Source organism: Empidonax traillii, unplaced genomic scaffold (assembly GCF_003031625.1).
Source record: "Empidonax traillii isolate 1590-97213 ecotype Southwest subspecies unplaced genomic scaffold, ASM303162v1 scaffold164:size861626, whole genome shotgun sequence".
NCBI classification, from domain to species: Eukaryota; Metazoa; Chordata; class Aves; order Passeriformes; family Tyrannidae; genus Empidonax; species Empidonax traillii.
The window spans coordinates 75,088-102,099 of record NW_020955357.1 but is presented as its reverse complement, the minus strand read 5'-3'; the positions used below and the strand labels follow the sequence as shown (position 1 = coordinate 102,099).

General features: G+C 38.4%; 2 protein-coding genes across 3 annotated transcripts in view; both read right to left on the bottom strand.

Annotated features, from left to right (window-relative positions):
- Positions 1-3,594, bottom strand: part of FBLN5 (fibulin 5) — a 48,459-nt gene extending 44,865 nt beyond the window's left edge. The window contains exons 1-2 of the mRNA XM_027885309.1: positions 3,150-3,594; positions 962-1,016 (exon numbers count right to left, since the gene is read on the bottom strand). Of these exons, the coding sequence (XP_027741110.1) occupies positions 962-1,016; positions 3,150-3,166 (72 nt within the window). The 5' untranslated portion in view covers positions 3,167-3,594. The remainder of the gene's footprint in view (positions 1-961; positions 1,017-3,149) is intronic.
- Positions 2,987-27,012, bottom strand: part of TRIP11 (thyroid hormone receptor interactor 11) — a 42,959-nt gene continuing 18,933 nt past the window's right edge. Inside the window, exons 14-20 of one of the 2 annotated variants that reach the window (XM_027885301.1) lie at positions 26,694-26,797; positions 26,366-26,465; positions 21,854-21,935; positions 21,241-21,355; positions 20,566-20,688; positions 19,239-19,386; positions 15,612-17,823 (exon numbers count right to left, since the gene is read on the bottom strand). In XM_027885301.1, coding sequence (XP_027741102.1) covers positions 17,615-17,823; positions 19,239-19,386; positions 20,566-20,688; positions 21,241-21,355; positions 21,854-21,935; positions 26,366-26,465; positions 26,694-26,797 — 881 coding nt within the window. In that variant the 3' untranslated portion in view covers positions 15,612-17,614. Of the gene's footprint in view, positions 3,016-15,611; positions 17,824-19,238; positions 19,387-20,565; positions 20,689-21,240; positions 21,356-21,853; positions 21,936-26,365; positions 26,466-26,693; positions 26,798-27,012 lie in introns of those variants that run through there. The other variant, XM_027885302.1, reaches the window with a different exon arrangement.

Below are 27,012 nucleotides of genomic sequence, written 5' to 3'. Positions count from 1 at the left end.
AACGCATTGCTGTGATTTCAGTTTCAAGTTGCTTTTTGCTTAGACTTCAAAAATCAATTTACGTTACGAGATGTTTTTATAAAAATTGCAGTGGAAACAATATTTTTTAAATTACAAAACCAAACCCTTAAAGACATCTCAAAAATTCCCAGGGGTATGAAAAGCATTTCCCATACAGATCCAATGTTCACAAAAATATCAATAAGCATGCCATGTGCAGGAAATTTTCAATGTAATAGAACAAAAACAACTACATTTCAGAGACTTTTGGCAAATGTATTTAGAAACACAGCTCTGGACACTGAGTATATCTGGGTTATCAACTAGAAATCCAAACTTAACATGCTTTTGGGAACTGTTTTTCCTAATTTAAAGTCCACACGGAGCCCAAGCCCACAAAGAACTAATGTTTCTGCTATTTCAAGAACTGGACTGCTTTACTTCCATCCACCCTCAAAAGTCCCGCCTCTTGAACAGAAATGGTTTAAGGCTTAAGTGAAAACAAAAACTAGGATCCAGTCAATCAGGACCATAGCCTAAAATTAAACAGTCTTAAGATAAGATACCACTATACACAGAAAATATCTATTTATATGAATGAATTTTCCAAGTGTGGATGTTTCCCACAACAGAACTGAGTGGTCCCTGCTCTTGTGGGATTGCTTTTTTTATTTCCTGGAGTATTCAGTCTAGAGGCAGAATCAGGTTTTCAGTGAGGTCCAGGTTTCCACAGGGATATTTTGCTGAGCTGGCAAGGGTGAGTTAATAAGCTCAATCCATATTCAACTCCAGAAACCTGCTGGCTCCAAGTTCTCCCCTCTACACCCTTAGACCACACAACTTCCTTTTCATGTAAACCCCAGACCATAGAGCTTCCTATCCACCTGCTGGCCAGTGAAGTTTCATGCCATATAGTGCTTCAGTATAAAACAGTACATGCATCTCTGTGTGCACCTCTCACCTGTGCTTTTCCAGGGCTTGAAAGGCAGACAGCCAGTGTGAAAGCAGTCAGTATCCTGTAATGTGCATAGAAAATAGGCTGAAAACCTTCTGATATCCAGGCTTATTACATAGAATTAAACACACATGGAGAAAAATTCATTTCTAGTGACACTTCAGTGTATTCCATAGTTTGCTAACATGAATTTGGCCTCTGGAGAAGGAGAAATACAACTGTGGGCCAGATTCAGATCTCAGAGTAACTAATTTTACTATAGTTTCATGCAGCTGGGATTGGAATCTGACTGTATATGTCTATGGACTAATCTAATTTTTATGACACCCCATGCAGCAGCTGTTAAATGAACGAAGTGTGCAATATTGAATAAAGCATTTTTGCCCCTCTCTGACACCTTTCTTTTGGGAATATGGAAGATTTTCTTGTGCATTGTGCACATTTTACAGATGGGTAAACCAGTGCACAGGCCCTGCCTAAGCTCCCAGCGCGGTGCGCTGGCAGGGCTGCAACATGTCGTGCAGGAGGTCCTGAATCCAAGCCAGCTGCTGTAACTGCTAAACCGCATTTCGTCCCCAGGAGACTGTATCTGAGATTAATCCATTTTTGTGGGGCCAGATCCTGTCCCTTTACTCCATCTTGAGAATACATTGCTCTGGAAGTAGACTCTGTGCCAGGTCACCAGCTACTAGAAGCTGTTCTCTTCAAAGGACCCTTCCCCAGCTTTATCATCTTCACATCTAGTGGGACCTACTGGGTCTCTCCACCACTACTAAAAGAGGATCCCTCATTAACAGAGTTCTACAGTTATTTTTGGAGCTCCTTACCTGGAGTTCCTTACCTGGAGCATAAAAATTCTGGTCAAGTAACCTTCCACCTCCAAGTATTTATTAACAGATAGAAAAACATGAAGTGACAGTCAGAAGTTATTTTTTTCTAAGTACTATGGATTTCAGTGTTTTCCTGCCGCCTTATATAAAACTTCTCAGTAATATTAGACCCACACCTTGCTTATCTTGGATTGTAGTTCTGAATGGCAATTGTATACAATATATTCCCACAAAACCAGTACAGGAAGCAGGGGATATTTTAGGTGGCTTTAGTTCTACTACCTAAGCAAGCTGCCAACTTTCTCTCTTAGAGCTGTCTCTGATTTCCAGCGCAAACTGAGCTGTTGAGCAAGACCTACAAACGCATCAGACAAAACCACACACAAACAGTGACTGACACATTACAACAAATTTGTTTTAAATGAGAAGACAGGGACAAGCTCTGAAAAGTAAACATAAACCCTAAAATGGTTTTTCATAGTGCTGTGAAGACAAATTGTGCTTGTTGGCAGCTTTGAGTGACAAGGAAAGGCAAATTCTGTGGAGTTTCCCTTAGAGTCCGATGCAAAGCATTCAAGCTACAATGTCATTCATTTAGGTTTGCACTTAATTTCTTGATTCCTCAAATCTCTTTGAAGAGATCTTAAAGTGTGCAGCGCTACAAGGAATGCATACTCACTGCATATAGCAAGAACAGCACTGGGAGGGAGTACCACAGGTTGCAGCTGAAGGCTGACACACCTAGCAACTGAGCTATGCTGCACGTTGCTGCAGGACAGTGCAAACTAACAAAATCCCCTATAAAACCGGGCAGACAAAACTAAAATGTTTTTAGACAGTCGTTAGTTTCCATTATTACAGTGATACATACTTTCCTCTTGGTCTGGGGGGATGACCTTACTGCCTCTTGTTCTGTCTGCAACCATCATCTCAGTTTGCTTATTACTTTAGATCTCAAATCCCCTCAAGAATTATTAGCAGACATGCAGCACGACCTCTCAACACTATACGCAGCTGGTCACAGTAGCTTGCCCAGCAGGCAAAATATTTTAAACCATTTTAAACTTCTGCAATAGTAACTAATTAGCTCCAATCAATCACAGTAGCCAGTGGGATCATTTGCTGTCGCAGTTCAGCGCTCCCGCGGATGCGCAGAGTGTAAGCACAGATCAAGAAGGAACTCATCAGAGACAGCACAGCTTTACTAACAGGCAGATCATCTTTCCCCACCTCTGACCACTGAGATCCCGTCTCCTTGCAAATGGCTTTAGCAAGTGGATTGGCATAGCGAATCCCTGCCACAGCTATTTTCCACAAGTAGGTTTCCCGTCAGTAAGTAAAGAAGTTTCATGCATACCACTTACCTTCTTAATCCTTGCATGTCCAAAACCGTTGGGGAAAGGTGGAAAAAAACCAGAGTCTGTGCTGATGAATAACTAGAAAGTTTTTCCAAACATTACCCTCTGCTAGCACTTCAGTTCCTCTGTCATTTATAGTCCAAAGAATGAAATGGCAAGTAGTGGAGAGGATCGGGAGCCGTCTGTACCTCCTCAGACACTGGAGAGAATACAGAGAAAGCACCTGGTTTTGCTTAGTTCTCTTCTGTAATTCAGCATTAAACCAATTGGAGGAGGAATGTTAAAAATGAACACTTCATTTTCTAAGTATGTTAAACAATGCAAATGGGGGCCTCAGCCTGGGACAGCTGGTTTAGATTACAAAGCTCACCAACTGGCTAGACTCCTCACAACAACCTCGAGGAGCCTGCCAGGATAAAACACTAACAGCTTGAAGGAAAGCCTCTCCCGCTGCAAACTTCACAGTTAAATGTGCCTCAGAGCAGAGAGCACCGTTATTGGACAGAAACCCTTATCAAGGGACTGGAGAAGGGAAGGGATTGTTTTCCTTGCTCTGAGAACAAAAAAAAAGTCAGGCTCTTTGGAGGCCCTCTAGCCGGTGTCCTGGACAATGAATATGCAACACTTGCTGCTCTGTGCCAATGGCATACTGATGAAAGGTCTGACCCTCTGGGAGGTGAATAACTCGAATTCATGATGATCGCAGCTACAGGAACTATATTGCTTGGGGATTATTTGAAAACAGGAATAAACAAATTAAACGTTCAAAGGAAAACAAACGGCTTGTCTGCAAACACTGGCCCTTTTGAAACTCACCCCATGCTTAAGGGAGCAGTTTATGATATGAAATATTTCTCAGGAAAAGCATAACTTGCAGATCTCCAGTTATGATTGAAGAGGAAAGAAATAAAGTACTTTTTCAGGTGTTTTGCAACTTCGCCACAGGCAGAGCTTGAGTAGGTCAAGCAGAACATTTATGGGATGTGAGAGGTAAGCAATCAAATGCTGCAAAGATTATGCTAGATCCAAAGATGAACACTGAAATTAAATACAGACATGGACATTAAGCAACTACTTTGAATTTCTGTTCAACAGAAATTTCTGTTCAACAGAAACAACTACTCTGAAATTCTGCCATTTGAGAAAACCTGAAAATATTATCATACATCTCTCTGTAACAGAGTGAGAAACAGAGAAGTATAGTTGATACAGTTGATATTAATAAAACTAGCCTCCAAGCATGGACACCCAGCTTGTGATATAAAAACTGAGCTGCTTCAGGGTTGCTGAGCTCCCAAAAGTTGTATTGGAGCCAATGGGAAGTCCAAGAACTCTGTACCTTGTTAAATGGCTGTAATTGTACAAATTACCTTTCAAAAATGACAGCACCAGAGGCTTGGTGCCATTTCTGACAGTTTCTCTCCCAGTGACTTGCTTGCATCACATGCATTGCATTGAAAATTAAAACTCTTACCTAGAATTATTCAGTGATAAGGCATTGGCAGATAAACAAGAATGAATTTACTTATTTTAAATAAACTTCCCAAAAGCTTCACAGAAACTTACACAAGGGACTTCTCAAGAAGCTGCTGGGCACATTGTGAGAGGAGTTTTGTCATGGGTCAGAAAGCAGGCAAGAGAGGATAGAAAGAGAAGACAGGGCAAATTGTCATTGAGACAAAATGTTGACAGTGAGTATTCTCATTGCCCCCCAAGACCAGTGTTTCTCAATACACTCAGTAATCTGGAGAGCTAAGAGATCTGAAAGTAGCAGGGCTTACTATTCTATTCTCTGTGTGAGATGTAATGAAATCATGAAAAACAGCTTTACAGCAAAGCAGATGCTCTGAGCATCCAGCCATGTGGATGAAAAGCTTTATATCATGATACTTCACTTGCTAATCCACTGAATTTTTCTACCATCACATGGTAAAATCATTGCACACATGCCAGAATCACTGTATGAGTGCAGCACCAGTCTGCTCACAAATCGTTGCCTTAGAGTTCTGATTCATCAGCCAACTGGCAGAGGTAATCCAGCCCCGGAGACAGGAGGTGAATCCAGATCTGACCACCTAAGGGGCTCCCTTAAGAAGAAATACTGTACAAATGTTTTGATTTTTCCTGTCTCCATCTGACAGCTGGAGTGGATAAAAACCAGAGTATAAAAAGTGTACCAAACCACAACTTGGGCTGGTTTACAGCATGGTGACTGTTTTTTTTCCAAAATAAAAGGACTTGAAGTTATGGCTAAGTGGAGTTTCTGCAGTACCTTTCTGTAACTACCATCAGACACAAAACAATGAGATGCAGCCACAGCCTTCTGACTCCCTTTGCTTTCGAGTTGCATAAAGGAAGAATCTGGGCACATAAACCTCCTTTTGTTCATCCTATAAAAATGGACAACTGAATGTGCTGACAACTTCACCATTTATGCTTAAGATGGTAGCTAAACTTCAGTTGTAGTGATGCTCTCACTTTAATGTTCTCAACTATCCCTTGTTATAAAATCCATTACTTTATTTAGACTAGCTTGACATTTTCTTTGTCTTCACAAAGAGGTGTAGAACTGTCCCCAGTATAAAATGGGGTTCCGTTACATAACTAAGTTCTTAAAAGTTTGCTTTGTGCATACTTAGGGCTGAAATTAAATCTCCAATTATTTTTAAGACTTGAATTTTGAAAATTGTTTAATATATAATCACAAGGGGCACATAAACTGTGTTGTAGAGCTTTAACAGTACCCTCCTTGGATGCGATGACCGAATGCATGAATTGAGCCATGCTCCTGCAGATAATACAAAGCACCAGATGAACAGGAACCCTCAGCACTAGAAAACATAATCTGACGGATTCTGAATGCTAAGACAAAAGGGAACTTAAAAAGAGTTAATTACACTCAGCACTACTGAACAGAAAATCTGCTTCACAAAAACAAGTCATCACCTTCCAACTTTTACAACACTTCATCTCCTTTCAAAATTCTGATATTGTTCTTACATTTCTCCAGAACTACACCTATCAAACACCCTTCTTGGATGTTCTTGTCATTTTTCAAAGTTCACCCTCTCTGAACATTCTCAAGAACACTGACAAACCATAGGAAGAGTCAAACTATGGGAAGAGTCAAACCCCACAAATCTGTGTGGTGGTAGGTCTGTGAGCCCCAAATCATCCAAAGTCACAGACATCTTTTACCCAGCCACACAGACCTAAATTCATTAAAGGAATTTGGCAATAACTGACATTTTAAGACTCTGCATGTCCAAGATTTAGATGCTAAAAACATTCATTTTGCTCCTACCAAATCTTATGGAACCAAATGTTTTTACCAGTAAAAATGGCCAAACACTCAATTTCTGGGTACTTGCAGGAACAATTGCATTTTGATAGCATCTAAGATGCAGGAGATTCACAAGTTGGGCTTTTGCCTGACTGAGAGATTGATCTAAGTGATCTTGAAGACTGCCAAATAAGCAAGCTTCTTATATTATCACATGTTGATATAACACATGACAGGCAGAGGTTCGAAATCAACACATCTCACCCTACCGCCACATGAATAGCACCAAGCCTATGGGAAACTTGGCCTCAAACCCTAATTCTGCCTGAGAAAGAGAAGGACTCACTTCTTTAATCTCCCAGGGAAGAACCTCAGTTGCAAACTCCTGGTGTTTGGGGAGGGTTCCCTATAATTTTTCAAAGACAGGCTATCTTAGATTATCAGTTGAGGTCTGCATCATTCAGTGTGCGAATTGTAATTGCTATCTCATAACAGAATGATGCAATAACCTGTTCCAGATGGCCCAGGCCAGAAGCTCAAAGGCACAGTCCTACACATATTTTCCTTTCCTAGCCAAACATAACACAAGCAAGAATTAAAGTGAAAATTAACATAGTATGTAATTGTAAAAACTTCACTACTGATAATTAAAATGTGCTGGGAATGTGCAGTCCCTGAGATGCTGCGGTGTGTTGATCTGCAACTCACAATGTTGTTTTTAGGAAGGAGAAAGTGTAACAGTTCCTGCTTTGCTACTGTCTCTTAGGACTCAGTTGCCTCGATAGGGTACAGTTACCACCCATGTGAGATATCCATGGAAAAAAGAGACATCCCTTCCTTCCCTCCTGAGTCACTTGGGTGTCTGAGGCAATGTTCCTTTGGGATGATGATACCACTGATAGCACTGCTCCCAAAGAACAGCAAGCTGAGCACTATTGCTATATTGTAGCAGATGGAATCACAGTGCCCAACCACAACACTTCAAGCCTTTATTCTACTTTATCTAACTCTACATCTTTGTCCTGGTTTCAGCTGGGGTTAAACTCTAACAATCTTATACCTGTTACTCTCTTTACAGGTCTGTGGTCACTCTGATACTAGTTAACAGCACAATTTTTTTTTAGGACAAAAGTTATCAGTGGAAAACCCAGGCACCACTGGATCCTTTCTGAAATGTAACAATGCTAAACATGGACTAGGATCTGACTTCATTTTATTGCTTTGAAAACATGTTAATCATTTCATTAGATGAGGAACAGCAGGATCTAGCAGGTGCATACCAAACCCCAAACAATTAAAACTATTCCCAGTGAACTGCATCTGCTGTAAGACAAAACTATTTCAGGTATATTACCTTTAGTGAGACCAGGTTTGATGTTCATGATCACCGGTTTAACTGTAGTGCTTTCTAGGACAGTCTAGGAAGATGCCTCAGGCAAAAAAAAATAGAGCAATATAATTGAAAGAATGCTTCAGCATTGTCTAATGTTTTTTTAACCCGATAAAAGTACGATAAGCAAGTAAACTAGAAGCTTTTTATAACTTTCTTAGGAAAAATACAGAGTCTTTCTCAGCATTCTTGGTGCATGTGAAAACTGTCAGCAGGTCCCTTCCTATTATTAGCAATTTGCAACAGCCTGTAACGTTCTTCTTGAGTTTTCAATCCTTACGTGACCAATATATAAGCTTTTAAAACTATTTTCCTGTTAAGAGTATATGGAACATCATCCTGTACCTAAACACAAGAACCATACTTGAGAACTTGTATCTCCCCCTTGGTTCCTCTATCTGAGAACATGGTTACCCTGGCCACTGTTCATATTTTTACTTGTTTTACTGTTGAATCTCATCCTTGAGCATAGCTCTGGTTATTGCAGTTCACATTTTGCCTGAAACTAGACATATTTTAGTTTGGCTTTGTTTATTTTATAAGATTGACATGTACATAAACAGGGCTGTGGCCTTTTCTCCTCTGCATTTTTGTCAAACGGTCTAGACAATGCGGTTGAAAACAATGATCTTTAATCTTGTGACAAAATGTTTACCAGCCCCTTTTAATAGTAAGCATAAATTCTTTATGGCCAGTTTCAGCTAATAATGACCTTCCATAAATAAAGACCTAAACCTCTTAATACTCCTGGACCAAGACTAAAGTCTGTTTCACTGTTGGAGCAAGCCAACATTCAGTCTTTGCGAGTGCCTGGGATACATAAACCCTTGGTCTCCAATTACGACCAGACAGTTAAAAGTATGTACTAAAACCTCCCTTAGAAATATTCAGGACTGATTTATTTGATGCTTAAATGCCTTGAGAATTCAGTGTCTTTTGCCGTTTCCCAAGCCCTTTACCGACCCAAGCACAGCACTGTGCACACCAGGCCCATCTGGCACAGCAGCATCAGGCAGCACCTTGGAACAGCTGTCTGGAGACAGTGGTTCACCTTTCCTGGTTAACCTGGCAGCGTTCCCTGTCTGCTGGGGCATGAATGCCATTAAAATACTAGCTTCACCTGTGCTTCTGCATGTCCCAGCTACTTTAATTCCATTGCACAGAATATATATTTTGGATAGTTTTTGTATTTTGGGTTAGTTTTGGTTTGGTTGGTTGGTTTTTTTCCAGGTTTAGTTGTGCATCCTGTCTCCTTTTTAGTCCGCTTTGGCCATTCACTCTGTTTTTATCCAGAGCAAAACATCACCCTCTGTAGCATCAAGCATATTCTGTGTTTTCCATTAAAACACTTCAGGTTCTGAACAAACCCAAACAAGCTGTGGAAATGCCATCTCTCAACGGGGATGTTTGAATGTTCACAAGTATGTGCACTATTTTTGTAAGGGCACCTGCCAGAACCCTGCTGATGAATCCAGAGTAGAAAAAAATTGACATCAGCCCTCTCTTCCAGAGCTTCTCTCTTTTTAAGTGGTAAAATCCACTCACTTTCTAAACACGTTTCACTCTTATAGGTGCACAGGTAAGCCAAGACTTGTGGTCTCTTTTTCCAATAAGACACTTGGCGAAGATGTTTGCATTTTTTAGTCTCTGCCTTATCTAAAGATTTCCAGGGTTATATGTTAGACAAATAGAAGAGTAACAAAATGTTTCCCTATGAGGAAAGGGATAATTCTGACTGTTTTGTAGTTACTCAACTGCTTTTTTAACAGGAGACATTTATAAACTTTTCTTCCATTTAAAGACTACTATAATTAATTTACTTACTCCCACAGCAGGTGTTACACCAGCTCACGAACTACCTGTTTACTTTTGTACTTCAACCACGCTGTTTGGAAAGACATTGGCTGTGAAACTGGGTGATAAACATGATGTGTGTAGCCTGTTTTCAGACTCATTATTAACTCTGCAGCAACAAGGGCTGCTGTAAGGCAGTGATTTAGAGTGTTAAAGGTAGCAATTCCAAGGAGAGGGATGTACTACTTTTTGCCGATTCTGCTGTGTGTGCTACAGTGCTTACAAAGTCTTGCAAAAGGATGCAGTTTACAACACAGAGTGTTTCTTTTTTTTTTTCCCCTTTAAATCTGCTGGCCTGTGCTCTGAGTTGCACTGGTTGCCACGGCAGGAGCTGAGCAGCACCAGGAGTTCCCCCTGAAGAGCCTGGCTGTTCCCAGAGTTCCCTTCGTTTGGCTGCCATGGGGTACCAAAACCTCAAGCAGCCATGTGGAAAGTCAGTGGAACTGAACCCTTCTTCCACCAGAGGCATTTGTACTGTTAACAGAGCCCAAAGCCAGAGCCTGATAAATCAATCAGTCCCCATTTTGTCCACTGTTTCAGAGCAAAACTCAAGAAGTTGAAGTTGTGCCAGATAAAGAAAACAGAAAGGAATAAAAACTCTGACAGGTTAAATGTGAAAAACAGAAATTCAGGCCAAGAAACTTTGAGAAACAAATCATAAGAAGCATAAAAGCTAATAATAAATTCTTTTTCAGACACACCAAGAGCAGGAAAACTGCCAAGCAGTCTGCAAAGCCAACAGATGAACAAGGTATAAAATAGTGCTTAAAAAAGATAAAATCACTGTAGAAGGTTAAGTGATTGTTCTTTATCTGCATTTGCTAGAGAAACTTCAAGAGACTTTCATAGTGGAACTAAAAAAATAGAAAAAGAAAGAAGTAAAAACAAACAAGCAAAAAAAATCCTACTTGGGAGGAGATGTCTAATTTGAAGTGCCAGCAGGAGAAGTTGTAGAACAAATCAAGAAAATGAAGAATAACAATTTGTCAGAACTCACTTGACATTCAGAAATTAAGTGTTGTTAACTGAATTAAATATGACAGTATGTAACAGCTGAATTATTTATCTGAAGTGCAATCTCTCACAAAATTGCCTCAGTGCTAGAAGAACAGAAGGTACCAAATACAATACTGTATTTTATAGTTTTCCATATAATGGTTAATAAAATACAGAATGCTAAATCCAATATATTAGGAAATCAATAGCCTTGCACAGGAGACTTAGTGTTGATCTTTTAGGCGGAGATTTTCTATGAGACTATCCTTAAGAATTATATATCTCAGAAAACTGGCTCTGCTCTGTGGTATACGGATTTAGTTTTTACATTTACTCACTCCATGCAATTGAAAGGGGCTCCAGCCAACTCCTACCTGGCAAATGTAAATAGCAAATATGGTTTTTTTTAGCAAAACTTGGGAATTTGTGTATAATAGTTGCCATTTCTTTCTAAGTTTATAGTTTCAGCTACAGCCTTCAGTTACCAACCTTGGTAACCCCAGAAAGGGACCATGGAATGGGCACTGAAGCTGAGCTAGGTGTGGCTGAGACTCCCTGGGGTCTCCACACTGGAACACGGAGGGAACCATTAGAAGACTAAGAATGGGGGAAGAAAGACGGAATTACCCAACAAGGTAAGTCAAACTGCTTTTTGAAGTGGAACTTCACAGTGTTAAGCTCATTGCCTCTGCTCTGCGCTCTACTTTTGGCTGCAGAGATGCATCAGTAGGCTGGGCAATTGGGGGACAGTGCCAAGCACAAAGAGCACGTCACTGAGACAGAGTACACGTAACCTTCTTCCTGTGAGTCACAGGCTCAATTACGTCTCAGTTTGACCTCTCACCAGTTACCCTCATAGCTCCACAACTGGAGCATTGGCCCTTCAGGTTTTGATCAATTGCAATGATTTCTGATGTTTTCCTATTCCATTTTAGTTTCAAGTGAAAATCTTTTCTTTCACAAACTAGATTGCCTAGTCACATTTGGCCAGGGCAGTGCAGACTTCAGGTTGCCAGCAAAGCATCTGACTGTTGAAGTACCAGTACCATCCCATCCAGAATACAGCAGGCTCACTGAATCCCCAGCCCTGCCTACTTGGCAAGTTCCAGCAGGGACAGAGGTACCACCTGCAAGACCTTTGCCTGCAGGGGGCACTCTGCAGGTCTTTCTTCCCGAGCACTCTGCAGACAATGTGCTATTCAGTCTGCATTTGGGTCCAGACAGATCTGGCAAGGCTAGTTATGACTCATTCATTTTCTTTAGAATCCTGTACTCCTCAAATTTTTGTAGTTTCATAATAAGCCTCCTCTAAGTTAGCTGAAAACTGTTAAACACATCTGTTCCTGCTCCTATTGTCAAAAATAAGGCAGTCTTCTGTTTGCCTTCATTTTTATTGGCACCCACTACTTGAGCACAGAGCAATGTGAAGTCTAAATATTTTCCAATTCTATTTCCAGAAAAAGTTTCAGTTTTGATGACTATTTTTCAGTGCTCCAGTCTACCATTCAAGCCACTTTCTTTACTGTATTTTTCCTCCTGCTACAATTTAGTGTTGGACCCATGGTATGGTCTGTAAACCACAACCTAAGGATGAACCAGAAATCAACTCGGTGATTTGCTTGTAATTCTGAAAACACCCTTTTACTACAAACAAAAGCATTGCTCAAGTATTTTAATACCTTACAGCAACAGAGAAAACTGCTGCAGGAGACGGGAAAACATTTTTAGAAAAAGGTTAATTGTGCAACCATTTCACGTGGTTGGCTTCCCCCACAACAAGCTGAAACCTGAACCCCTTTTTTCCCTTCCTCTATGCAGTTTCTTGGACACCTGCACCCAATGCTGCTTGGGATCACTCTCACTGTTTTTACTTATTCTGAGAAAGTGACCTCATCACTCTCTACAACTACTTGAAAGGAGGTTTTAGACAGGTGGACGTTGGCCTCTTCTCACAGGCAACTAGCAACAGGACAACAGGAAATGGTCTCAAGCTGTGCCAGAGGAGGTTTAGGTTGGACATCAGGAAGAATTTCTTCACATAATGGGTTGTTAAACCTTGGAATGGACTGCCTAGGGAGGTGGTGGAGTCACCATCCCTGGAGTTGTTCAAGAAATGACTGGATGTGGCACTTAGTGCCATGGTCTAATTGACAAGGTTGTGTTCAGTCAAAGGTTGGACTTGATGATCTCAGAGATCTTTTCCAACCTGATTCTGAGAAATAATGCTTGCATTATACATGCTCCCATTTAGGAGCTAATATTCTTATCCAACTCTTCTGATTTGCTCAAAACTGCTACTACCTCTTACACTATTGCTCTATTTATATCCAGTTGCCACTTTGTTGCTTAGGTTAAATACACTTTCATTGATAATACTACACCTAATGTTCAGGAACCTCATGGATTCAGGGTATCTAAGTTGTGTTAATCAGGGTACCTTTAGTTAGTTCTATAAATCCTATACAGCTGCCTCTGACAAACTTAAATGGGCTTCTGTCTCTCTAGGCAGCCTCAAAAGGTCAAAATTTTTAAACTCTAGCAATGTCTTTAGTTCTCTGCTACCTCATTGACAACAATTTGGGGTTGAAGCATTATAACTCTTCACTTTCTGTCCCCAGAGGGTTGTGTTTAACAGTGTTTCCCATTCTATGGAGTCAGGAGCTACCATTGGTCTGCTTTTACTAGCTCAAAATCAACTATCTGACTTTGCCCACCTGATAGAACAGCCTTCATAGAAAGCTGCCAATGACAAAATATGCACCACTTGGAGTGTGTTACATACTTCTTTTTTCTAATGCCCTGTATGAACATTATAGCCGGGTTTCACTCGTGTGTGCTGTCCCCCTTGACAGTTTTGAGTCCTTTTCATGTCTTAATGAAATGTGACAACTCCTCTGTATTCACTGACTCTGCACGTACTTGCCAACGAACCACAAAAATACTCAAGACAATTTGGGAATATATTCCACCTATGTTCCTTCAGAGCAGGGACTGTAAGCCTCAAGATCAGCTTGGTCTTGCCAGAGCAAAACTGGATGACAGTGATAGGACAAGGGGCAATGGCTCTAAACTAAAAGAGGGTAGGGTTAGATTAGATATTAGAAAGAAATTTTTGACTGTGAGAGTAGTGAGACATCAGAACAGACTGCCCAGAGAAGCTGTGGCTGCCCCATCCCTGGAAGTGTTCAAGGATGGGTTGGATGGGCCTTTGAGCAACCTGGTCTAGTAGGTAGTTTCCCTGCCCATGGCAGTGGGGTTGGAACATGATGATCTTTAAGGTCTCTTCCAACTTAAACCATTCCATGATTCCATGAAAAGACACTGAACTAGAAGCAGATGACTGAGGACTTCTGTGTACACACAAGCTTTCTCCCTAGGTATCTTCCAGCTGCCTGGGCATTAGAACCACAATCCAGGTTTTAGGATCATAGGGGAAAAAAAAGAGACCTTAATACCCTCATTTCTACAGAATTCAAAGGGTAAGATGTTCATAGTCATAATATTTGATAGCAGATTGATGGCTTGAGGAAGACTAGCTCTGTGCAGTATGATCCAAAGTCAGTCACTTCAGAAAATGGCCAAATTGTGTCTCCTAGTTGAAATCAAAAATAAGGATGTGAAGGATTCTTTCTCCATGATCTTGGAGCTTCTATTGTTGAAAGGAGTTGCAGCCTTGTGTTTTGAGTTGAGAAAATTATTCTTGAACTTTCATATGATAATGTGGCAATAAAATCATCAAAACCAGAAGTAAGACATTAATTAACTGAAAAGCTTTCATGAGATATGTGATATTGGGAAATACTTACAAGGCAAGCATCTTCCATTCTGTCTCTCCCACTTAGCCATCAGTCACTCCTATACATAGTCCAAGTCGCCTGCCTTACTGTTAACTATTTATGGAAAATAGGTCAAGAATGATAATAAGAAGCAATAATAAAATGCAGACTGGGGAGTGCCATTAGGTAAAAAAAAGTTATTTGTAAACTGGTCATTATAATGTATCACATTATATCACTGTGACTAAATGGTTTAATGCTGCAGAGTTAAATTGAAAACAAAAACCATAAAACCCCAAACCACACACTGTGCATTCTTCTACAGTAACAATTAGACCAACCAGTAACTTCCTTCTCTTTGCACAGAATGCAGGATAAGCAAAGAACAGCAAAAAGTAAGAAAGTCTGAAGAGAACAACAGAAAATCCTAACCCTCATTTTCCTCCCTTATATCATGTTTGCAAAATGAATCCCTTACTAGAATTCCGTTACCTTACCACTAAAGATAACGGACAGCTTGTTACACCAAAGCTAGGAGGACCAGACACTTTTTTCTCCCTTGCAAAAGCAATAAGAAAGAGAACAATTGAGTTAAACAGAAATCTTCAATTACTGCACCTTACTCATAAATTCCAGATAATCTTTTCCTTGTGCTGCTGTGTGAAAGACCCACACAATTAACAGGACAGACTATATGAATCACATACGTACATGTGGGAAACTGGTAAAGCAAATATACACAGAACAGTTATCAAGCAAAAAGCACAAAAGAAAAATTAGAGGAAAAAATATATCCACTAATCTTTCAATAAAAACAAAGCTTGAAGGTTTACAATGGTCTGTGAAACATTTTCAGAAAGAAGTACTGCCTAGAACACAGAGCCCAGCTGATTTCTAACAAAGCAACAAACTCCACCAATGTAACTGCAGAATAAGCCTTGGAACTGAAACCTCTAAGCCCTGGGGATTTTCTCCATAGCTCAATAGACCTCACCTCCTAGGACTTAAGCCTCTTCTGTATCTCCTGTAGAGGATTTTCTTCTCCCTGAAGGAGCTTATTGAGGAACTCTGAAGTTCTTCTGTACCTTTGCCTGGCATTAGATTTCCCTCTCCAAACTCACAGCTTACTGTATAAATGGAAGTGATTTACAGCATGCAGAAATAAATGGTCTTACTATGTTTTCTTTATTGGCGTTTATAAAGCTTCCTGAAAGAGAAATGTGTACAAGTTAGGCTCTCTGCAGTTAAAAGAAAAAAAACTGAGCAAAAAAAGAACTGCTTAGTTAGTATATTCAGAGTATAGTGAGTAGCATGACTCCATTTCTAATTTATAACATGTAAGTCACATAATTTTTAAAAACTAAACATTTCCTTCTGCTTTGGCTCACCAAAAGGCAATTTTATTGTGAAGCAGCTATATATCATTAAACAGACATGACTACAAGAACAAGAGAGATTGCACAGAAGCCATCTGATTTCACTTTTCTTTATAATTGCTAGAGGAAAAAAAAGGTACATATGCCAGCCCAGTTTAAATGAAGATGTACATCTGAAGTACCCAACTGCAATACTCTCAGCCGAGGTAATTTTAAATTCTCATTACATTTATTACATAATGCAGAATTTACTTTGGTAAATGTGTGGCTGCTACCCTTTCGGAAATCAAACTGCCAAACTGTCCATAATGGAGTGAAAAATTTAAAAATCAATATCCAATATGGTCAATCCACTTAAAAATCTGCATAAGTCTTCCATGAAACATTACTATACCAGAGAAAAGGGACTTAAACAGCTCTTAAATACAGTAATTAAAAAAAACTTCGCTAGGTTTCAAGGCAACAAAATGAATTCACTATTTGACCTCTATATAAATAAATGCAAAGATTTCTTGCATTATTTTTGTTGATTCTGTACAAGTTTCAGTAATTAGTTTTATTTAAATATAACTCTTACAACAATTTAACCCAAGACCTTAATGAAAATGAAGAAGTAAAGGTTGACAGTTCTAATATAGAACTTCCACAACAGTTATCTTAACACTGACTAACAAGGAATGGTATATAAAAAGATTTAGAAATTACACATTTTAAACTGAAAATGTTTTATCTCAGAGTCATTATGAAGGTGACTTTTATCTGTTAGTATGCAACTTCACTCCACCTGCCAAACAAAGTGTACAAGTTATCATAGCAAAATTTACAGAATAATTGCCTTCGGCCTTGGTCTTACAAAGACCTATTTACACATTTGAGATAAGCAAGCATTTTCTTCCCTTTTAATTCTATACATGTGTTCAAGCTTTAAGCCTATACTGGGATCTATAAAGTCTTGTGACATAAAAAGTCTCTCAAATATACACCTTGGACCATTGGAGTAGAGTGGCTTTATAAATGTGAACATAACTTCTGCTAAATTACTCACTCTTCATCACATGGGTATCTCACGAAGCCCTTATTTCCATAGTTAACTCCTCGGTGCTGATGGCTTTGACTGCTAAAAACAGCTATTAGTCTGGGGGAATATATCAAATCATTGTGCAAAGATGCTGATGTGCCTCAAATTGCCCCCAAATGCAATTGGACCTGCAAATATGAGATACGTGTCCTAATATACATTAAGTAAATACCACAAATCATGAGTGGGAAGACTGCAGCTGCTCAATGATCAACCCCCACATGCTCACCATCTTATTCTTTGGAGTTTCTGCCATTAATTGAACACCTCAGATCAATTTGTGCTGGAGGGGGTGTTTTACATAGTTTTGTTTTCAATTCTGGTTCTTGAACGCCCACTGCCAACGGCAGGCTGTTTCAATGGTAACACAGATTTCAACAGCAAAGAGTTAATGCTGTCTATGCATAACTGAAACAACTCAATATACCAAAGGTTTAAAAGCCCTTCTGTCTTGTGACAATCTAGCAATAAGAGATATTTTTTTTCGTTAAATATTTAACCCATGCCCAAACCGAATGCCTACTATACAGAAGGCAGTTATTCATACCACCATTAGAATTTCCAAGCACTGAAAAATTTGCAATTAAAAGAAAAGCAAGGTACAATTGTAATCGAGTACACGACGTTTTACAGAAGGCCTCATTGTGATAAATTATATACAGCGTAGTGTTCTTGTTTTCCTTAAAGTGCTACTATCATCGTCCTGATACAAGATCATCTATTGCTTTAGAAGGTCCTTTAATACAGCACCAGCACTGGCATCAGGGGACACTGGCAGTGGCGTAAAAGTAGGCAATGCATCAGAAATAGGTTTCATAAGCAGGTGTCCAGAACTACTAGCTGGTGTTATGAGAGGCACTGCTGCAGATCGAGGTGCTAAAAATGGATTTGCATCTGGTCTTCTGCCCACTGTTGAGACTGCAGAATCTGGAAAGTAAAAAAAAAAAAAACAACAAACCTAAACCAACAATGAAAGTACTTTGTTAGAATCTACCCAATTTTACAGCATTTGTTCACAGAAAGTTTTAAAATTGCCTATCACTTTTGCAACATGACAGTCCTTGAAAATCTCCTTGCCATGGACTACATGTAGACACTCTCAAAGACTTTCAATCTCCCTGTCTTCTCTCATAGAAACAGAGAATCGTCTAGGTTGAACAAGACCCTTAAGATCAATCAAGTCCAGCTCTTAACCCAGCACTGCCAAGTCCACCACTGAAATTCCATAACAGCTCAGGCTACCCCCAAAAAAATAAAATCTACAAATCTCTGACAGGCAACATGAATGCCCTTTGCAGTTTACTTCACACATGCAATGTCAGACATGAAGTATCTGTCAGGCCGGCTCCAGCACTATGCAAAGGCACAGGGCCCCTGCACATGCACTGCAACACAGTGCACAGGTAGGTTTCCCACCACATGATGCACTGGCACAGCTTCCCCAGGGTCAGCCCCAAGAAAGCCCCTGCACACAAACATCACAGACAGTGAGTCACAATTTAGTTGTTCTAGACAAGGAAATTTTTTTTGGTCAAGTAAACCAGATATTTCACCTATTATAGTACTGCTGTATTACAATAAAAAAAGAGTAAAAAGAAAATAAAACTTAATTTAGGTTTATTTAAATAAATAATTACTGCTTTCAAGGATAAATTGCTATTTTGGAGTAGACATTTACACTTTGTAACATCCAACTACTTTAAGTGACTTGAAAGAGGATTTTTTAGAATCTCTATCTGTAGATACATACATAATGTATCTACATACATTTATGCATGTATGTATACATATTATGCATAATATAAGCCTAAGTGTTCTCTGCTTTAGGAAACTCAAAGTCAACACTCTTGCACAGCTTACATATATTTCATACCAGGCCATACACTTAACTGATTTTATTTCAGTCCTCTCTGAACGACCAAGTTCTACACACCAGAGAGACACTACAAGGTTGTGTTACTTGCATTCTTCATTCACTTCGACACAAAGCTGATCAAACAGGGATGCTGGGAATCAGGAGTGGGTTCACTGACACACCATACAAAGTTGTCTGCACAGCATCTGTCTGGCTCTAACTGGTGCTGTTAAAGCCTTTTCATATCAAAGGCAATTTGGTCCCTGTAATCTTCTGTATTGAGATTTTAGAAAATGGAGTATATAGAAGCAGTGGGAAGAACAGTTGGGAAAAGAATTGGAAAAAAAAAAAAAAAGAGAAAGTAGTAAATGGTTGTGGGAGAATAAATCAAATTCATATTTCACAAATGAGGAAGCACAGAATCATTAAAATCCCCTTTAGTTATTTAAATTCTGTGAAAAGATTTCAATGTTTCCTCAAATGTTACCTTGCATTTGACTGCTGGATGGGGTACTGCTAGTTTTACCAGTCCCTGTTGCTCCTAAAGGTTTCATATCATGAACAGAGAGCTTGGGTGGGGGAACACCTGGGCGAGATTCAGTTTCAAGGAATTTCACGAACAATTCTGAAAAAGACTGCAAAAAGCCACTAGTTACTATATTTCATCGATGCTCTGGTGAAAAGCACTAAGTCAAAAATACATAAATACATAAACTAAAAAACTGTCAACAACCTCCAAACCATTTTGTACTCGTACTTAGTACTAAGCAATCCTTAGTGAATGACAATGACATTTATTTTCAAAATACATAGTTTGTTGATGTCTCCCTAAGTGGCGTTTATGTAAAACTGATAAACTCTAAAGATAACATACATACTTCCATGATGGTTCAGTTATTGATTTAAGGCAATTGATTCAGAAATCCACACTGCTACTGACATCACAGTCATTGAATAAATGAAGCATGGAATGACTAAGGTGTCGGTAGCATCACAAGATACAATTTTGCTTAGTAAAGCCTGTACTATATGTACAAAAGCACTAATTCTCCTCTTTTATATCTATGGTTAATCAGACCACAGTCCTCTGGTGGCCTACATGCCTGTATTCTTTTAGTGGGAAAAAAAGAACCCCTACACTTCAAGATGATTTACAGGAATCAATTCTCAACATTCCTAGCTCAACTGAGCAAAGAAACAAAGTTAATCCTAAAACCCCAATCCCACAATGCTCAATCCCTGAGTGCAATATTTACTTGTCTGCAAAACAGAAAGTTTCATAAACTCCTCCCATGGATTATGCTATGAGATCTGTTGCTTTACAGTATTTGAAAACTTAAAATATTAACTTTATATGCTATAAGTAAGAGGCTCTAGCTGTAGCAGCTGAAAAACCTTTTCAGATTTAAATTTAAAGGACATATGGGAACACAGTCATCAAAATACAATGTCACAGTCTTCTATACTGTTGAGTACTGCAGAATTCCAGACTCAACATGTATTTAACTTCCAGCACTGTTAACTTTCCAAGATAAAGTCCATACTGTAAGAAGTCAGTGATCCCAGGAACCAGTGGAACAGTAATTGTTTTCTCTATAAGCCCAAGACTTAGCATTGTAAGATTTCCAATGTCTACATATTTACTTGGTTCAGGAAAAAACTTTTTGCCAAAGCAGTTGCACAAACCAAACAAATAGTGCAAGATCCAGTAGCATCAGTAAATTAGGCATTAATATACTGATGAACGAAACATAAGCATTAATATGCAACTGCCCCATTTTTCCAATCAAAGAGAATGCACAATTAATTCTTACACTATTAAAAATGTTCTGCTGAGTTGGCCTCAAAGGTGTACTGGGAACACTCTTTGACCCAGCTCCTCCACCAAGCCAGCCAGTCACCCATCTTGTAACTCCTCCTTGCTCTTCAGATAATAACTAGAAAAGTGTTTTAAAAAACAAAGTTAGGAAACAGAAAAAATAAAGCAGTAGGTAAAAGAAGTGCAGCTCATTATATTTATTCACTAACACTATGTGAAAATCCTACAGATACATAAAAACTAAAATTAGTGTATAAACTATGTTCTTTGCCTCCCAAAGACTGGTACCATAAAGATCTGGAGCTTTATTTAAAGTTATAAGCCCCACATCCTTCACAATAACTACTGGTACACATATAACTGGCTTACTTTTCTGTAACTGATATATTACAGCTATTGTATACACCAGCACAAAGTTAAACCCCTTCCTTTCTGCACTAGCATTTTCCGCATCAAAATGAGATCTACTCTATTAAAATGATGTTATCAAAAGATTCCCTTAAGATCAGCATGTCCCACGTAAAAAAAATGTGAGATGAGAAAACAAAAAACATACTTTACCCCCCAAGAAGTGCAGGGACAGTCGCAATTAGTTTAGCAGCAAATAATTCTATTTTCAGGTAAGGATAATGCAAAGAAAAAGGAAGCCTGGTTTTCTACAAAGTATTACCTGATCAAGTTCTTCCTTTTTTATTCCCAAGATACTTCCCATTAACCTTAACACTTCAAGACGTTTATTTTTTGGAGTATGAAAGTGTCCAATAAAGAGGTTTCTCATCAGGAGCCTGCAGAACAAAGAAAGCTTGTTATACAATCTCCTGTCATATAACAGCTGATACCATAATATTGATGCATTTATTCTTCACTCTCTTGCTTAATTTGCAATAATCCAAATAAACAAATCAAATACAAAGAATTAAAAAGGTACCTCACCCACTTCCTCCTCCCACAAGTTATCACATTTCTTACACAGTACGTGTCACCTTGGACAGTACTCAGCAATACTGCAGGCAATGAGGTGAGACTGAACAGTACATGGGCAAGTTTTAATGTACCTCCTATATCAGGAAAAATGGTTATTCTAAGATCTTGATTCAGGAGAGCAAATGACTATTTACAACCACCAAGCAACTGAAAAATGTCAAAATAATGAAAGTGTAATTACAAGCTCACATACAGAAGTCGAGTTCTGCATACTCTTGCAACTGTATTAGTAACATACCTGTACACTGAGAGGAATAAACCCCAGAAACTTAACACCAAATCTTTCATTAAAGACTTACTTGTCCACTTTTCCTTCTGTGCTGTTCATAAGGTTCATTAGTTTATTTTGTACATCTTCTAGCATTTCTCTTCTGATCTCACCTGTTGTGCCACAGCAAATAAACAAAAATTCAAACTTTGAAACAACTGTTGCAAAATTTACCAATAACATCACACTTTCATAATAAAAATATGCTAATATTGCTATGGTGCTTTTAAATAAAAACCAAAACCATAAAACTATTTGTTTTTTATTAAAAAGTGTCAACTTAGTAAGTCATTATTATTTGAAACTGTAAGCTAAAATTTCAGGAATGATACTCAGTGCTAAAGTACAGCAACACACAGAAACTAAATCCATTGCAGAAGGTCAGAACTGCTGAACTGCTCTGTTCTACACAAATAATATGCAACTGGAAAGAAACTCTTGAGCAGGGTCTGAAGTCCTGGGGTGGCAATCTTCTTCATAACCTGACCATACTACACGTTGGTATCAGGTCTCTTTGGTCTCAGCCCTTAACCTCAACTATTACCTAAATCCAGCTATTCTGTATACTCTGAGGTTGCTAAAGCCTTGAAGCACTGAGCTCTCCAGTCTCCCACGAAAATTACTGGCTGGCAGAGCAACATCAGCAACTTGTGGGTCTCTTCTGTTAGGACTTTGCCATTCCTGTTACTGATGCAAGCTCTGGAAACAGCACGCTGGGACACACTAATGCACCCTAGAACCAGTGCTGTGCTTCACCATTCAGTATATTGGCAAGAGAGGCAGACATATGCAAGATTACCCACACTTCTGGGAACAAAGACACTCAGTTTAAAGTGGGAGAGAGGAAATGCCAAGTGACCATGGACAAAACTGAGAGGAAAATGGCAAACACCTTAGTCAGGCATCACAGCCTGCAAACTGAATGAATAGGCCAGTATTAAGAGTTAACTAATGTGAACTTGTCTGGGAGGGTGCTAGGAGTCACTACACACATTTTCGGTATCTTTGTGCACGCTGAATCTCAGGTCTGATGCTGTTCTGTAGCGGTCGCAATGAAATCTGTTCATTTAGATATCACAGCACTGATAATGACCTTCCTGGTCTAGACAAACACTCTGGTTTTCCTCATCAGAAACATGAAACAGGAACTATTAGAAGAGTAAGAGGATTTTAGATTCTGTATTCACCAGTGCTGTAAATTTTCAGCTTTCTGAAATTCCTGATCTTCATCAAGGACCTGTCTACTGTCTACACACCTGAGCCTCATGCACCAGAATCTTTAATAAGGGAGATACAAATGTAATAACCCATTTCTTTAAAAGGAGCCATGGCATGATACTGCACCAACTTTTCTACCATTCTAAAATTCCACTAACAGAAATTACTTGTTAACTCAAATACACCCAATTACCCCAATCATAAAGTGTAAGTAACTCAGGCTTCTTCTGACTTCCCACGAAGTTCTTAAAAATAAAGCTCATAATAGAGAAAAAAATTCTCCTAAAAGTTTTATTTGCCATAAATGTTTTACAGCATTCCAACCGTAAGGAAACAAGACAAAAAATTTTCTCTTTATAAAAATGCAGTTGTATTAGAAACTGGGTAGAAGTATCTGTTGTTCATCTGCAGTTTGTATAAAACCCAGAGTAATTTGATAGAAAAACTTATCTCCCTTAAATCCTTAAATAAAGTATTTAAGAACACTGGCAGTTACCAGTTCATAGGCAAGAAAGCAAATAATTACATACAAAGTACAAAGAATTCTTGAAAGATAAACTCCAAATGACTTCACCTCAAGACAGCAAAAATGTTATTTCTCACCAAACTGGGGTTCTGCAAGATACTACTTCTGAAGACACGGTTTTCCTAACAAAAGTACAAGTAAGCCTTATTCACACAAAAGCTTGACTAATATAACACGGACCGTCCATGTGAAGACCAACTCTACCCTACAGCTGTATAAGATGACATGATCAACTTTTTTTTCCTACAAGGCTGAATGCTTATCTCCAAATCCTATGGAAAAACTGCTGATCCATCTAATTTTCCTCCTATTTTAATACTTCTTGGGCTTATGTTCATTAAAATTACTTAATTAAAAAAAACAAACAAGAAAAGATACTTTACCTTGTAGTTATTTTCTAAAAAGCCTCCATATATTTATAAGAAAAGTGACTTATGAAATTTTACACCCTTCAAATCACCTGGGATGCATGAAAAACATTCCACTCCCATTTCCACAACTTTCAATCATTAATAAGTGCATGCCACAACTGTGTTGACAAAACATGGTTCTCAATTAACACAAATAATTCCATGAGAATCCACACAGAGATTCCATATTTATACACATCAAAGAGCCAGGCTGTGAAATGGATACAACCTAATATGCCCTGTTGGAATATTCCATGTCTTTACAGAAATATTTTACTTCACAAATATGAATTTTGAACAGTATAGAATAGAATGAACTAACCAGTGTTGTGCTGGGAACACACAAAGTAAAGCTCCTTATTCAGAGCAAGTTAAAAACTAAAGAAAAAAAAACATTTTACAACAATGCATCTTGTAACAACCACATCCATGTAAATTTAAATCCATTTCAAAAGTGTGACTGCTCTTCAGCATTCCTTTCTCAGAATACCAGGGTGAGGCATAGGAGAGTTAATCCATGGTTTCAAGGTTTAAATTTACTTCAAATTATGCTACTTTGTAAATATGCTTAAATAGGACCCCAATAATTGAAGAAAAACACTGGTATAAGAGTTGTAGGAGCATACACAGAAGCTGAGTTATCTGGATCTTCATAGAGTAAAAGGGAAAAAAAAAGTTAAACTCCTAATGCCACAAATAGATAAATAAACAGCATTTGAAAACAAATTTCAATTAAATCTTACCCTGTTGCTATTTCTCTATAAAGCAAGACAATAGTGTGTTGCTTTTTCAATTTTTATTCAAGTGATGAATTTTATAACGAAAGTATTAATAATTTAAATGAAATGTTACCATTGGTTTTTACTTTTTCCTGTCATAAATGTTTATATCAAAGAAGATCAACTTTTAAGAACCTATTCCATTCACAGTGACTATGCAACTCTATCATTAAATGTATTTTTTAAATGGAACATTTCCTTCTAAAATAGAATGTTAGAGCTGAAAAAGGACTTAAACACGTACTTCGGGTATATGAAAAGACTAAGTAACAAAAAAAACCCGAGCCAAAATTCAGCATGGACTGCTGTAAACCAGACATTTACAACAGTCTCCAATAATTTGTTAACCATTTATGGCAATCCAGAAAACTGCATCTGGTACATCTTATACTTTTCCATTAAAATCACTTCTCCTGCCAAAAGAATCCATAAAGAAATCCTTCAAAAGATTTGGCCAACAAAACTGTGTCTGGGAATGTATTTGGCCAATTTTCAATACGACATTATATGTTTTCTTGTGTAAATAGAGAAAATGAAGTGGTCTCCTTTTCTTTTCCCATAAAAATTGTGATTTATTCTACAACAACATTAAAGTGCTGTTTCCTTTATGCAACAATCTCATTTCACATTTTTTATCAAGTAAATTGCTCGCCAATACAACACAGTTTGGTAAAACACTGAGGTTTAGTTCTCTCTCCAAGTTCAAACCTCTCTTGCTTTCGTATGCAAGGGTTTGCAATCAAAATTAAACAGTAATGAAGAGCTTCCCACTTAAGAGTGCCATATTTGCCTATGCCAAAGTTAATTTCAAACCAGGGTGTCTGTGAACTGTCTGTAGTGAGATGTAAATGTCTGTAGTAAGACAGATATACAGATCAGTCAATTCAAAAATAATCAGTAGTTGTGCATTCATGTAGCAGTTTGAAATTTAATTTGAACTCAGGGAGCGCTCCTATGATGCCCACTTGGATGCCAAATTGCACTTAGACACTAAACTAAATTTAAGTAAGTATGCATTCAAATATGTAGGGAAAAATTAGTAAGTTTTTGTAGGGTTCTTGCTGGAGAAGACTTTCAAGTGACATTTCACAGCAACTATCTGATCATAAGCTTCAAGAAAACATCACTTATTTCAAGAGTAAGACTAATTAAAATTTAAAAACAAATAGCAATAAGTAGGTGTATATGTTCAGAGCAAGAGTTACGACTGCATCCAGCTGAGATGACAGTCGCATCTGTGCAAGAGCTGCGCCCTCTCTTCCCAATTGCACACCCTTTCTCTTTATCTCACTGTATTCCTGTGTCAAATATGGTAGTTAAGTGCTTTGGAAGATCTGGCAACATTTGGTATTCCACAGACTTGTAAAAAAGACAATTCCAGAGCTAAATCAAGGGCTTTGCTATTTACAGGCGTTCTCTTGAGAAAGATCCCTAAAAAAAAGGTAAACGTACTTTTTCATATCTGCTTTATAAACAAGGAAGTCCTCAAAACGTGGCAAAGAATAACTCTTTTCCTCGTAGTGTATGAATTTTGGTAAGTTTCTAGGAATACTATATTGTCTTCTCAGCTGCCTGAAATGTTTTAAGCAGAAATAAATAAATGTAGTTACCTTCTTTCTTAAGCTCTTCAATCTGCTCCTCTTTGATGTCAAGCTGCTCAGTAAGCCTGGATGCTGCATCCAGGGCAGCATTTGCCTCTTCTAAACTTTCCTGAATAGAGGGTAAGAAAGGGAAAAAAGAGAAGCAAGGGAGATCACTGTCACATTAATACAACACACAAACGTAACACATGCAGAGACTTCAATCACTTGTTCTTCTGAATAACTGCATTGTAAACATCCTCAGAAAATGGATAGTCAGCAGAGGAATGTTACTTTACTTGTTCAGTCAAGAACTAGCATTCGGTTTCTTAGGGTTCAATTTCATTATTCAGCCCACCTGCAGTGATACAACTTTTTCTTCTAGGTTTTCTGCTTTTTTCTTCCATTCTGCACTCTGTTTTTGGTGTCTCTCCAGCTCTGCTGAATACATAGCTTTTTCTTCTAGAGGGTTAAAAATACAAAACAAAACAAATTTTAATTAACAACATTTAGCTCTTTTTGGGATATGTAATTTGCAGAACTTCAGCATTATCATATCTAGTCTTCACGAGGTAGAATTAGAATTAAAATTTTATAAATGGGATATTGATCATCAGCTTTCAGAGGACCAGAATTGTTTTTATAAGTTTTTTAAAAGACAACAGATTCTGAAATTC